The sequence below is a fragment of the Zalophus californianus genome, chromosome 2 (genome assembly GCF_009762305.2).
Source record: "Zalophus californianus isolate mZalCal1 chromosome 2, mZalCal1.pri.v2, whole genome shotgun sequence".
Classification (NCBI taxonomy): domain Eukaryota; kingdom Metazoa; phylum Chordata; class Mammalia; order Carnivora; family Otariidae; genus Zalophus; species Zalophus californianus.
Window position 1 is genome coordinate 35,231,405 of NC_045596.1, and position 12,939 is coordinate 35,244,343.

The following is a 12,939-nucleotide window of genomic DNA, read 5'->3' on the forward strand; positions in this document are numbered from 1 at the left end:
TGTGTACAGTAGAACACAAAGTGCTTCCAACATGCTTTTTAACAAGTAAAATCACATCTGATTGTTTTCTATAAATCTTGCCTAGAGTAACATCTATTGATCACCAACAAAATGTGGACATCTTGCAGCATTTAACATGTCTAAACAACTGCTGATTTCATGAACAGTATTTCAGAATACATTGCTATGAGATATTTAAATGTATTAAAAATGTTATCTTTCAAAAGTATTACCACTGTAAATCATTCTAAAGTGAATTTAAGTGTCATGCTAATAAATGCTACAAAAAAAAAAAAAGTCTACGGTGGAATAAGAACTTAAGAGATACACAGTATTTCAATTGAACTACATTTAATTGAAGTGATTTGTAATATATTACTATGAGTATATTTGACAGATAAGAGAAATAAAATGTAAAAATCCTACCTTGTGTCTGTTTCTTATTCACTGCATTATCAGCTTTATGTCGTTTCTAAAGTTTAAAAGCAAAAACAAGAACTGTGAAAAAATGGGTGAGATTAATAAAACAAAGTAGCATCTACAACAAGAAAGATTTCTTTCAACTTATGTTTCTCAAGGCTTTTATCCTTTTATACCCATATCAATTTTATAAGCATGCTGGGGTGTGGTGATAAGAAGAATCAGAGGGTAGGTGGGAATTTTAAAATGGAAAGCACAATCTATAGCATCTTCATAGAATACTCCTGGGAGCACAGCTGTGCAGTCCTCAGAAGGATCATACATTATTACACAGGTAAGATTCAAATTTTAATGTAATGGAAAAGGCTGACTTAGCTTTTTGCTTAAATAATTCACTTAAAAAAGAAGATTGCCCAAGAGAATTATCTGTAATAATTACCATTTAATAGTGGTACTGAAATATTTTCTGCTTCTTATGAAATTCATTATCTGAGTGGCCAGAGGAAGCTATCTTGTCTACGGTCCAACTAGAGGCTTTCCATGGCTTCTGTCTAAACTTACAGCATCAAGTCTAACACATCAGCCTCTGCTGACTTTTGTAGAAAAGTGTTGAGTATAACTAACTCTGAGCTCAAAAATTCTATCATTAAAGCTCAAGGTCAGATTTAGCTACACAGACCTGACTATAAGGTGGGTTGGAATGAATGTGAAACAAAGGAGTTCCTAATTTTTCCATTTGAGAAGAAATATGGTTTTTAGAATCACTGTGCAAATATGACCATACTCTCCAAGAGAAAATGCCGGAGCTGTGGATTAGCACTCCTCCCAAAACAGCAACACTCAGGAGTGTCCTAATAGCTGGCAGCGGGAACGCAGTTCCCACAATCAGCCACTGAATTGCACAAAATGCAAAGAGAGCATTCAAAATGCCTCTGTGGAAGGCTTGTAGAAAGTAATTCTTGCCACATCCATAAACAGGAACACATTACAGTTCTTTCTCAGAGCAAAACACTCACTAATAAAACCGTAAAAATGTAGACTTTCATTAGGCAAACTATTGCTTCCAAAAGTAAGCTTATGATTTACCAGATGTTCTTAATACATTTTTAAAGTTTAAACTTGTAGCATCAGTAGAGAATATTTTATAATTGATGAAACTCTCAAATACTTACTGTTTTTTATTGTTCATAAAGATCTTAAGAAAATTAGAAAGTAACCCAAAATAACTCTGGGTCCAAAGTAATGGTCCAAAGCAAATTTAGATGTATGAAGGACGTGCAAATATTTCCAAAACAATAGACATCTATGACAGACAATAGACTTCCAACTGAAGGAGACAAAAGCTAATTAATGAAACATTCTACTTAAACAGGAAATTTAATCTTAGTGAAACCTAAGGAGATCCTGAACATTACTTTCCATCTACAGAGAATTCTTATATAGGAGAATTCTTGTACAGCTCTTTCCTCGGCCTTCCCGCCACAGAATAAATTCGGTTGTTTGTCAAGAAACAATTGTGTGGAATATACATAAGGATCTATCCAGATAGGCAGATTCTAATCTTAAAACTATAAAAAAAAAGAGAGAGAAAAGCATCTCTGGATCCCAAACAGATTATTATTCCTTCTAAAATGAACACTTCAGAAAACATTAATACAGCTATTCCATGAGTTCAAATACCTCCACTGTCCTATAGTGAGAATTCATTTCAAATCACTGAGGGCTAGTGAATTACTTAATATTATCAATATTTAACTGACAGTGCATCAGTAAACTGTACTGTATAAATAGTACCATGAACTTTAGAATACCGAAGTATGTAATGTGGACCACTCCCTCCTGGGAACCCTTCCTAAGTGTTTCTTATTTCATCATTGCCCAGGTGCTCCACCTGTACCTTTGTCCCTTCTTCATCTCCTATCTTGTTCTACAGTGATGGACTTCCTCAAGACTTACTCCCTGGCCCTCTTCGCTTCTTACTCTATACTCTCTCCCCAGCTCAGCTCATCTATCCTTGCAGTTTCACTTGTAACTGATACATAAATATAACCAGCCAAGACTCTCATCTGAGCTCCAGAGAGTTATATCCTTGACATCTCCCTCTGGCAGGCTCAAAGGCATCTCCTGCTGTGTCCACAAGGCAATCTAGGACTTTAACCCCCAAGCCTTGTCCTTGTTCTCAGACATGGAACCATATACCATCCACTTGCACAAACCAGGAACTTGAGAGTCATCCTTAGCATCTTCTTCTCCCTCTCACTTCCATCCAATCCTTCTTCATTCAATAATATTTACAAAACACCATGATCCAGGCCCTGTTACTACTGGTGAGGATACAACAATGAACAAGAGATAAAACTTTTTCTTTATGGAGCTTACATTCTAGTGGTTGGAGAGAGAATGTGAACAAAATAAGTAGGGCATGTAGCATGTTGGATGGTGAAAAGTCTTATCAATTCTACTCCTAAAAAGATATTGAATTCATTTCTTTATATTGCTTTATCTGCAATGCCACCTGGTCTAAGATCTCTTCATTTTTTTTATACCAGCTACTAGAATATTCTTCTAACTAGTGTACCCAAATCCTATTTCCTTCCAATCCATTTTCTATATTTTAGTCAAATGGATATTTGGATGATGATAGTACAGTTAACATTTATTCATCACTTACTAGAACTAGGTACTGTTCTAAGGACTTCAGTGCATCATTTAATTCTAGCCAAAAGGCAATAGCTGGTGTGGTTACTTGGTTAATCTCTGTCTCTTCCACTGGACTACAAGCTCCAAACTGGCTACTTTTACTCACTAACCTTTTCCTTGTATTTGGTCTCTGAACACTGTGGACTTCAAAAATTTATGTTTTTTTTTTTTAAATGAATTAAGTTTATCAGAGTTTAAGTTAACACATGTATAGCAAAGAAGGCATGTTTTTCATGGTGAATATTATCAATTTAACAACCAATCTTGACCCTTACCATAAGAGTTGGCATCTGACAAGATGCAGTTTTTTTTTTAAACTAAAAAGTTCTCCACCAATTTTATTTTCAAATAAGTATTTATGTCATTTGCTACTTGCACATTAAAAACAGGAAATCATATGTTAAGCTATGCAAAGCATCAAAGTTAGAATGCACTGGGAGGGGGTAAGTCTTAGGTGTCTCCCCTGGAGGGGATTCCTACTGTTTTATTGTAAATGTTCAACAGAATATGAAAGAAGGCTTACTGGAAGATAAGCTGTGTTTTATTCACTGACATAAGAGTGGAGACATAATTAGTCTTCACCAATATCTCATTTTCTTCTATTTTCGTGGACACCGAGATTAACTTCCTTCTTGTCACTAGTTCTAATATTAGACTGTAAGCAGAGGTGATGTGCTCCATTTCTGGACCACAAATTTCTGGACCTCCATTCTCTCCTTCCTCTGCTCTGGTGACCACCACTATTCCACATAGCAGACTCTCGATTCAGCTGCATCCCTGAGTGACCACATGAGCAACGGGGCCTGATGCCCGCCCTTCCTCCTGGATAAAAACCTGCAGTGTCTTTGAAAATGTGAAAAATGTGAAAAATAAACTTAGGTTTAAGCCACTGACATTTGGGACATGATTATTACTGCAGCAAAAGTTGAACACATCCTAATACCTATCCTAGTGAATTCTTGGCACCTACGTACTGCTTCATATATTTTGTTGAATGAATGAGCAAATATATGTATTCATTATAATTACTGATAAAGATACTCTTTGGGCAGTCATCTAAACTATTTGACTTTTTTCCTTTTCTAGGGAGTAATTTTTCAAATTTTCTATCGCCTCTAAGTTGATATAAATGTCTTGTTAAACCATTCTTAACCTATTTTGTCAATTTCTTAACAATGATTTTATTGGAAAAGTACTCCACATAATACTATCACCCCACCCAACTATTAATACATCCTCCAGGAAGTACCTGATAAGCTGTTTTCTAGAAGTACCCAATTATTACATTGTGCCAATAAGAGTTCTGTTATAAAAAAAAACAAGCAAACAAAAAAAATACCCTCTTGGATATCATTTTATTTACCATTTATTTTCATACAGAGGGGTACTAAAAACCATAGCTAGAGAGCTTATAATATTGTTAGGGAAAAAGAAAAAAGGACAGGCAGCTTAGAGCAGTGATAATAACGTGGAGCTCTGGAACCAAACTGCCTTGTTTTGAATTCTCGCAGCCCCAGTTATTAACTGTGTGACCCTGGGCAAGTTACCTTGCTCCTCTGTGCCTCCTCTCCCTTATCTGTAAAATGGGGCTAATACCAGTAATCCTTTAGAGAGTGGCTATAAGACTTAATAAATGTAAAGGATATAAAACAAGTACACGGATCCCAGAAACTCAACAGATGTGATGAATACTATTATTGGTGACTTGCCACAAAAGAGAACAAGAGCTGGATGAGAAGGAATCTGATCCCAACCTTTCTTGGACAAGTTTCATGATCTCTCTAAGCCCCAGCTTCCTTACCTTTAAAATGTGATTAATATCCAACTTGTAAAGTTATTGAAGAAATTAAATGGGAAAAACATTTGCAAAAACAATAGCACAATGTCTAGTAAATAATATATGCTTAATCAAACTATGTCAAAGAAAGAAAAGGGAGTACATAAGGCAAACAAGGAGACCAATTATAGTAAAGACCGATCCTTAATGGATTGCTAGATCCAAGTACAATTTAAAGGATGGTAAGTCTGTGTGGAACAATACAGGTAAAAAGAGAGTCCCTTAAATTTTCAGCTTGTGGTCCCCATCAAGCATGTCATTTCCAATCAAGAGGACTGTGATGTTTTACACACATGAACACAGACATCAAACCTCTGTCTGTACTCTTAGACACTTGGATGTTTTTGAGACTGATGATCTAAATGGACACTTCACCCGTTTCAATTTGATTCTCTACAGAAATAATGTAAATGTCTGTGCAACTTTAAATTGGAGCTTCCTAAAGAATGTCTCAGGCCTTCCTCGCCTTACCATCTGACTTGCCTAAGGCTCGACAGAAGGTCATTTCATATAGGCCAAGTATTTAAAGAGCAAAAGAAAAAAAATTGGCTTCCTCGACTAAAGTAGTTAAAATAATGGTAGAAGAGGAAAAAGACAAGTCTCAATTTATTTTGGGGAACTTATTTTATGAACAGGAAATTGACTTCCCCTTCTCTCAGCTACTACAGATTAATACTACTTCCTTTCAATAAAATAAAAGGAAGCTTAAAACTACTAAAGATGAAAAGGAATCAACGGTATTTAATAAAGTGAAAACCGTGCATATGCATTAAAAATAAAACATATATTAAAAGACCCTTTACACTGAGATAATTTGGAGGCTACTGTGTTTAACTTGAAATAATGTTCAAATTGAAAATACTGTTCAAATATAATTTTTTCTCCAAGCCAATTATTGCATTTAAATTAATTTCTTTCACTACTAAACTACAAATGCAGAGAACACTCTGACAAGCATTCTGTAACAGTAATCCTGTAGAAACTAAGAACAATGGACTCCAGAGCATATTCTATATGTTTTTAAGTTGAATGAGCATTTTAAACAGCCTGTGTCAAGAATTAAAGAGAAACTAGTATTTTAAAATATGCATATAAAATAAGGCACATTTATGAAAAAATTAAGTACTTACAATATCTTCTATGATCTCTTTGATAGCTGCCACAGCTAAAATAAATAAGAGAGGAACCAGTGTTGTATAGCGACCTGTTGGTGATACATCAGGTATTTGCTATTTGGGGAAAAAAAAAAAAATCCAGTGAGAACTAGCAAGTTTATAATAGGTTTAAAAACAACCAAGTCTTAGTGCCTCTTAAAATACTCTTCAGTGATTTTACTACTGCGGCAGACTAACACTGAGTGAGGCAGTCTGCTCCTGTCTAGGAAGTGGCTAGAAGAGCATGGGAGCTGGCTTCATGACAAGCTGTTGTGTGTGCAGGACTAACACCTACAAAGGGGAGTTAGTTAAATATCACATAATCATTAAAAATGATATTCTAAAGACACACCGAATCACATGGGAAAATATCCACACATTATCACATGGTTAAAGCAGAATATAAAACATATATATTCTATGATCTTCTTTTTGTAAGCTAAATCAATAAACAATACGTGAGGGGGGAGGGGAAAGGCGAGGAAGATATACACCCCGATGTTAAGAGTAGTTGCCTCTGAGTGGCGGAAAAGTGAGAGTTTTAATTTTTTTTCTTTATTTCAATTTTTTTCTCCAATTATTTTTACAATGAATGTATGTTTTTTAATAAAATGAAACTCTTTTTTTGCCCGGTTACTACTAACTCAAATACAAAAAAGAAACAAGTTTTAAAATGGAAATTCTTATAAGGTTCAGAATTGACTGTTACTGTTACTAAAATAAATGAATATTTAATTAATATTTGAAGAAAAAGTTCCATCCCCCTTTACCATTAAATTTCATCCCTGCCATATCAAATTGACAGAATGTTTAAAATAAGCCGATAAAAACGATTTAAAAATAAAATAAGCTGGTAACAATGAATCAAATGTCAGTGGAATTCTGACATTGCTTGTGGCAGGAACTGGAAATGTCCACCCAAACCAGCTTGTCTCTCTGTGTTTAGCTAAAGCTCTGGAAGATTGGTCATGGGCTTAACAAAAACATTTATTAGTATCTGAACATTCGACTTTGAACTAAAGTTTTATGATGTGACTTTACCTGAAGCAGTGCAATAAAGAGAAAAAATGAGTTAGCAGCTCTTCTGAACTGAGAGTAGAGAAATCTTGGAAGGAATGTGATTATGTTGTATTTTGCAGTGCTAGAAAACAAAATGGAAAAGCAGCATAAAACTTAATTACTCCATAATTAGCACCCACATTTATAAAATTCTATTATCATCACATAAAAAATTAGATGAACATTTGCCCTTTGTTTCAGATTGGGAGAATATTGCAAATGGTCATTAACCTAAATGAATATGAGCAAAAGGAACTGTCGAATTAGATAGTAAGAGTCTAATTTTCTGCACGATATCTTTTGTTCTCTTTTGCCAACCATCCTTTTTTAACATACTAGGAGTAACTTATGAAGAAGAGCAACTTTAGTTAGCAATCAATGATGGTGCATCAATAAAAAAACTTACCAAAAAAAAAAAAAATCGAATTTGAGCAAGACCAGGAACTTTAAACAGAGATGCCTACATAGGATAATTTCAGAAAAATGGGAAGTTTTCTAGGGTTCTGTTCATTTTCTTCATGGTCCCTCTAGGAACTTGGCTAGGACTCCACACTGAACATACCAGCTACGTCTGCAATCAGTAAGATATCAACACTTAGGTCTTGAAAACATCCAATCTTCTTGTTATTTAAATAGAAAGAAGATTACATGGCTTGATAATTGTGAAGCTGGATGATGGGTACAAGGGGGTTCGTTGTGCTATTTACTTTTACGTTTAATGCTTTCCACAAAATCTTTTAAAAATTTAAAAAATAGGAGATTACAGGAATGCATACCACATCCCCCCAACTGAGAAAGTTACTCTAGAATGTGAAGTTGTAAATATTAATTGTAAATGGGTTTTTCTCAAATCCAGGAATTTTGCCACAGGAGAAACCCTGGGCTAGCGTAAGGGGTAAGGGGGTGTTCATGTTCACTCCATTCAGAGGACACTTAGTGAACAGTGCTTACAAAAGTGATACTTTTTATACTATTGTTGGAAGGAAAATGTAACGGTGAACTGTGCTTACAACAGTGATACTTTTTATACTATTGTTGGAAGGAAAACGTAACGGTGAAGTAATTCTCACAGCCCTCCATTCCTCAACACCACACTAATTTTTACAACTAACAAACGCCAATATTTAAAGACTATGTAACAAAATGGAGTTCTGGATGAAGAACTGCAAAGACCTCTTCTAAAATGTTAAGACTTGTTGGCCAAAAACAATAATTCATCACTCTATTAACAGGTTTGAGACAAAGGTATATATCCATTAAATTTTAATTTCCACTAATCCATAAGCAGCTTTCACTGTCCAGACACTATAAATATAATTGGGAGAGTATGGCTGTTTATCCTTTCTTCTCCTTCCAACTTCCAGATTCTTATTCCCATCTCTTTATTGGCCAGAAGATGGAGAAAAGAGCCGATTCATACTGCCTCCAGTGAGCTCTCAAATAGTAACCGATTTAACTGAAAGCTTTCTGTAAGTATTTTTGTTTTGGTCAGAGAGGGGAGATGGCCTACTGGGTTCCGCTGTGATAGCTGGTCCCACAGAGATCTTTCGTAGGTCCTACCTGACATGATTATTGCAGAATTTTGTCAGCTGTGGCTGGTTGATGAATATAGTCCGTACTTCCTCCTGGTCAGCCAGTGAAGTCTTCTCTGAGACATCATCAGTCTTCTCATAACCTTAAAGAGAAACAGTCTTCTTATTCAGTAAGAAATCTTTCATGTTAGTATCCAGACAAAAACATACTTCATAACTACTTGGGATTCTAAATTATGTTAAAAGCTGCATGCTTCCACCTGATTGATGTTCTTGCTTCTTTTGCAGTAAAAGGAAAATCCCCACATCTCCTATTTCTACTAAACTTGAAAGGCAGCATTTAAAGATTTTATTTATTTGACAGAGAGAGCACAAGCAGAGGGAGAGAGAGGGCGAAGCGGGCTCCCTGCTGAGCAAGGAGCCTGATGTGGGACTCGATCCCAGGACCCTGGGATCATGACCTGGGCCGAAGGCAGCCGCTTAACTGAAGGAGCCACCCAGGAATCCCTGAAAGGCAGCATTTAAGAGTCATGTAAAAACTGACCATTTCAAAAACAGTAACATCATTTTGCAATTTTTACTCATTGTTCCTCCATAAATGTTCAACTTATTTCCTTCCATTATGTAAGAATACATCCAAAAGTAACAAAAAATTTTAAACTAGTTTCCATTAGAGTTTTAGACAAAACTAAGAGAGGGGTAATTTAAAACATAAGTATACACATTTAATACCTTTCCGGTATTTCTTTCTTTTTTTTTCTTTTTGATGAAGACAGAAAAAAAGATACCCATTAAGGTTTAAATAGGCAAACACCATGCTGTGGTGGGACCACAACTCACTGTGATAATCTTAATCTTTCCACTAATGACAATTTATGAGTTTTAAATGACAACTGAGTTTTAAATTTCTTGAGACCATTTCAAGTCATCTCAGGATCATTCTAACAATGCAGCAGATTCTGCCAATTTCAATGGGGTAACATCTTGTCACCCTATTGACAACACTTTTTAAAAACACAAGTTCCAGAAGAATGGGGAAAAAATGTAAACTGCTTATTTTACTGTCTAGTGAGAATTAAATGAGACTAGATTAAATCAGTCCTTACCCCTTTCCCAGAAAAGGCCATCAACAGTACTCTATATTAGATAGCCATTTTTCTTTTCTTCTTTATCTAGCCACGCCAACTCCTCCCATAAAACCTGCTGACCTATTGAACATTTCTTCTGAAGTGTTCTATAATGCTAAGTCAGTGATTCTTCTCTGTATTCCCACGGGCCTCTGCACTTCCCCTTCAGAACACTTACCAAAGTGTTATCAAAACACTTATCAGAAGGTTTTGTTACTGCCTGCTTCTGAGTCTGTCTCTCCCTACCAGAATAGGAACTCCCTGAGGCCACAGATGCTGGGTTACTCATCTTCCTAACACCAGTACCAACAAACAGCAGGTACTCAATAAATGTTTGCTGAATAAATATCAAACGACAAAGGAGTGGTTATTTGGCCGTTCCCCTTCCCACCCTCCCACTGAGGGCAAGTAAATTTTTCTCCACCCATTGATAAGGAGACTAATGACAGCCAAGTGCTGGTAACAAACTGTAAAGGGAAAGCTTGTCTGTGGGATTTTGCTGCTATATGAAACCAGAAGATCATTTAGGCTTTCTACAAAGGTGGGCAACGTGAGTATGGGGACCAGGGTAGTGTGTGCAGGGGAATTCACACGGTGGGTGACAAGGGGCAAGGTAAAGACAGGTGAGGTGTGCTGAAAAGCACACAGGCCACATCTTGGAAGACCTCTCACACTTGGGCAGAAGCCTGGAAGGCATCCTCTGGTTGGCAGCAGGCCACCGAAAGCTTTCCAAGTAGAGAGGCGCAGAGTGAGAATGGTCACTCCAAAGGCCACATGGCTCCAAATTAAGTACTGTCATATCCATTTTACAGTTTCAGACACATTAGCAGCTTTGCCTATGGTCACATGGTGAATAGTTATCTTTCACTACACCATGTTTTAGATACAAACTCTCCCCCCCCCCAGTTTTATACAATCAAAATCTTATCTATTGATTGCTATAGACTGGATGTTTGTGTCTTCCCAAAATTCATATGTAAACATGTAATCCCCAAATTGGTGGTATTAGGAGGTAGGGCATTTGGGAGGTTATCAGGTCATGAAGGTGGAGCCCTCATAAATGGGACTAGTATCCTCACAAAAGAGACCTAGAGAGATCCCTTGTCCCTTTCCCCATGTGGGGACACATTGATTAGATGATCAATAACCAGGAAGTGAGCCCTCACCAGACAGTGACTCTGCTGGTGCCTTGATCTTAGACCTCTCAGGCTCCAGAACGGTAAGTAATACAGCTCTGTTGTTCAGAAGCCACCCAGTCCGTGGTATTGTTACAGCAGCCTGAACGGACTAAGATATGGAACATTAAATAGAAGGAAATAAATTTTTAAAAAATTTCTTAAAAATCTTTTATGAGATTTTCCTTAATGACAGCACAAAAATCATAATGTCCTATTTCTGGCACCTCAACTGGACAGAGAGCCTCAGGAAAAACCAGTTCTCTGCTCTGAAGCCCTCAGACTGTACTTACTTTATGTAGCTGGACTTTTGAGGGCATGGTCCTTGGATGTTCTTTGCTGAAGAGTTAGGTGTCACTCCATAGCCATTTATATTGGGGTCTCAAATGCTGCCAGGTGGCACTGGACATCACATCTCCCCCTCACATGTTAATTTATAGTCAAGAATATCTATGAAGCAAAAGGATCTCTTGGGACAAAGGGAATGGAATCGACTCCTTCCCTTAAATGGGAGAGTAACTGAAACAATTCTAATGGACCAGCAGGGCCCTACCCAAGGTCTGAACATAAGGGACCTCGAACGAAAAAACTCCCCAAAATCGGGGTGGGGGGAATGTCTAGACTAGTGACCTGTTCTCATCCAGTAGGGGGGGCTGGATGGTTCTAAGCACAAAATATTGCAGATGCCACAAGCCTGCTTCATTCAGGCATGACAGAAAAAAGCCTTAGAAAGATAGTGCAGGTGAAGCTGAGCACATGGAGCAGAACCCTTGGAGCTCAGGCAGTGGGATGCCCTGAGCAGGGGTGATACTGGAGGAGGGAGGGAGATCTGCACTGAAAGCTGGGAGCCAGGCACTCAGCCCGTGGGGGCCGGTAGTCACCTCCCTCAGGGCTCCAGGGAGATCGGCTCCTCCATTAGCAGTAACAGAGACCCTGCAGGCACCTGAGGCCCACTCCCAGGACGTTGAAGGCCAGACGTTGCAGGTACCACCTTGTGTATGCCCCCAAATTGCTATTTATTCCTAGCGGTAGGCAGTGAGCTAGAAGTGAGCAGGCACAGCAACCTCAGGAATATCTCAGTGAATGCACCTAACCCCATAGGTCCTCAGGAATAATCCATGAATGTATCTGGGAAAAAGACTGGCACTCTTACTAATTTGGAATGTGAAAGTTTGTTAACTATTATGATTAGACCCTTCGATGAACTCTTATCTTACACTGTAGAAACAAGCAGGTTGGTTCTTGGACATATGGGTAACACATCAATCTACACTCCTTCAACATCTGATGAATTAATCCACTGGGAGATGACAAGTCTAACAGCATTGGGCTTGCACAGCCTGATGGACCCAATTCCACAACAAGGGTAGATGCACCTGTAGAACCAAAATCTTCAAAGTCTGTTGGGATACCTTGGCAATGGGGCCATCATTCTGAAAATTTGTTCAACACAGTTCTTTTTCCTTCCACAAAGCTGAGAAGAGTGCTACCAATGTTTAACTCCCTGACTCACCCTTTTCCTGACCATATCCATCTCCAAACAGCAACTCACATTTAAGGTGGCAATGGGATTTGACCATCAAACCCTGCACACCTAGTAACAGATCTACCTCTCTTGCAGGTGGCTCTGTCCCTCCCATGAGTTGAGCTTACAAAGAAATAACAAAGCAAACCCATTTCCCTTATTTTCAAGTTCTTGGGGGGCATCTCTATATGGTCCCAAGTACTCAATATGACCCCAAGTACAGATATACAAAGTAATGATAGTGACACCAGATCCACACTCCTTCATTTTGAATTCTCCAGGAAAATAATTCAAGCATTCATCCCAGTGTCCTTACTGCTCACTTGGGCATCTGACATCCACTAATGGCATCATTACTCTTCTTAAACTAAAAGTTCTACAGAGCGAAGAACCTGGTGGACATAGTCCCA

The 12,939-nt window shown here is 37.7% G+C and overlaps 1 protein-coding gene across 4 annotated transcripts in view; it reads right to left on the reverse strand.

The window, feature by feature from the left end:
• The window catches only part of ATP8A1 (ATPase phospholipid transporting 8A1), a 222,317-nt gene that overhangs the window by 179,527 nt on the left and 29,851 nt on the right, over positions 1-12,939 (reverse strand). For all 4 annotated transcript variants that reach the window (XM_027597680.2, XM_027597679.2, XM_027597681.2 and 1 more), the window contains exons 2-5: positions 8,731-8,845; positions 7,153-7,252; positions 6,088-6,186; positions 427-472 (exon numbers count right to left, since the gene is read on the reverse strand). In XM_027597680.2, coding sequence (XP_027453481.1) covers positions 427-472; positions 6,088-6,186; positions 7,153-7,252; positions 8,731-8,845 — 360 coding nt within the window. The remainder of the gene's footprint in view (positions 1-426; positions 473-6,087; positions 6,187-7,152; positions 7,253-8,730; positions 8,846-12,939) is intronic.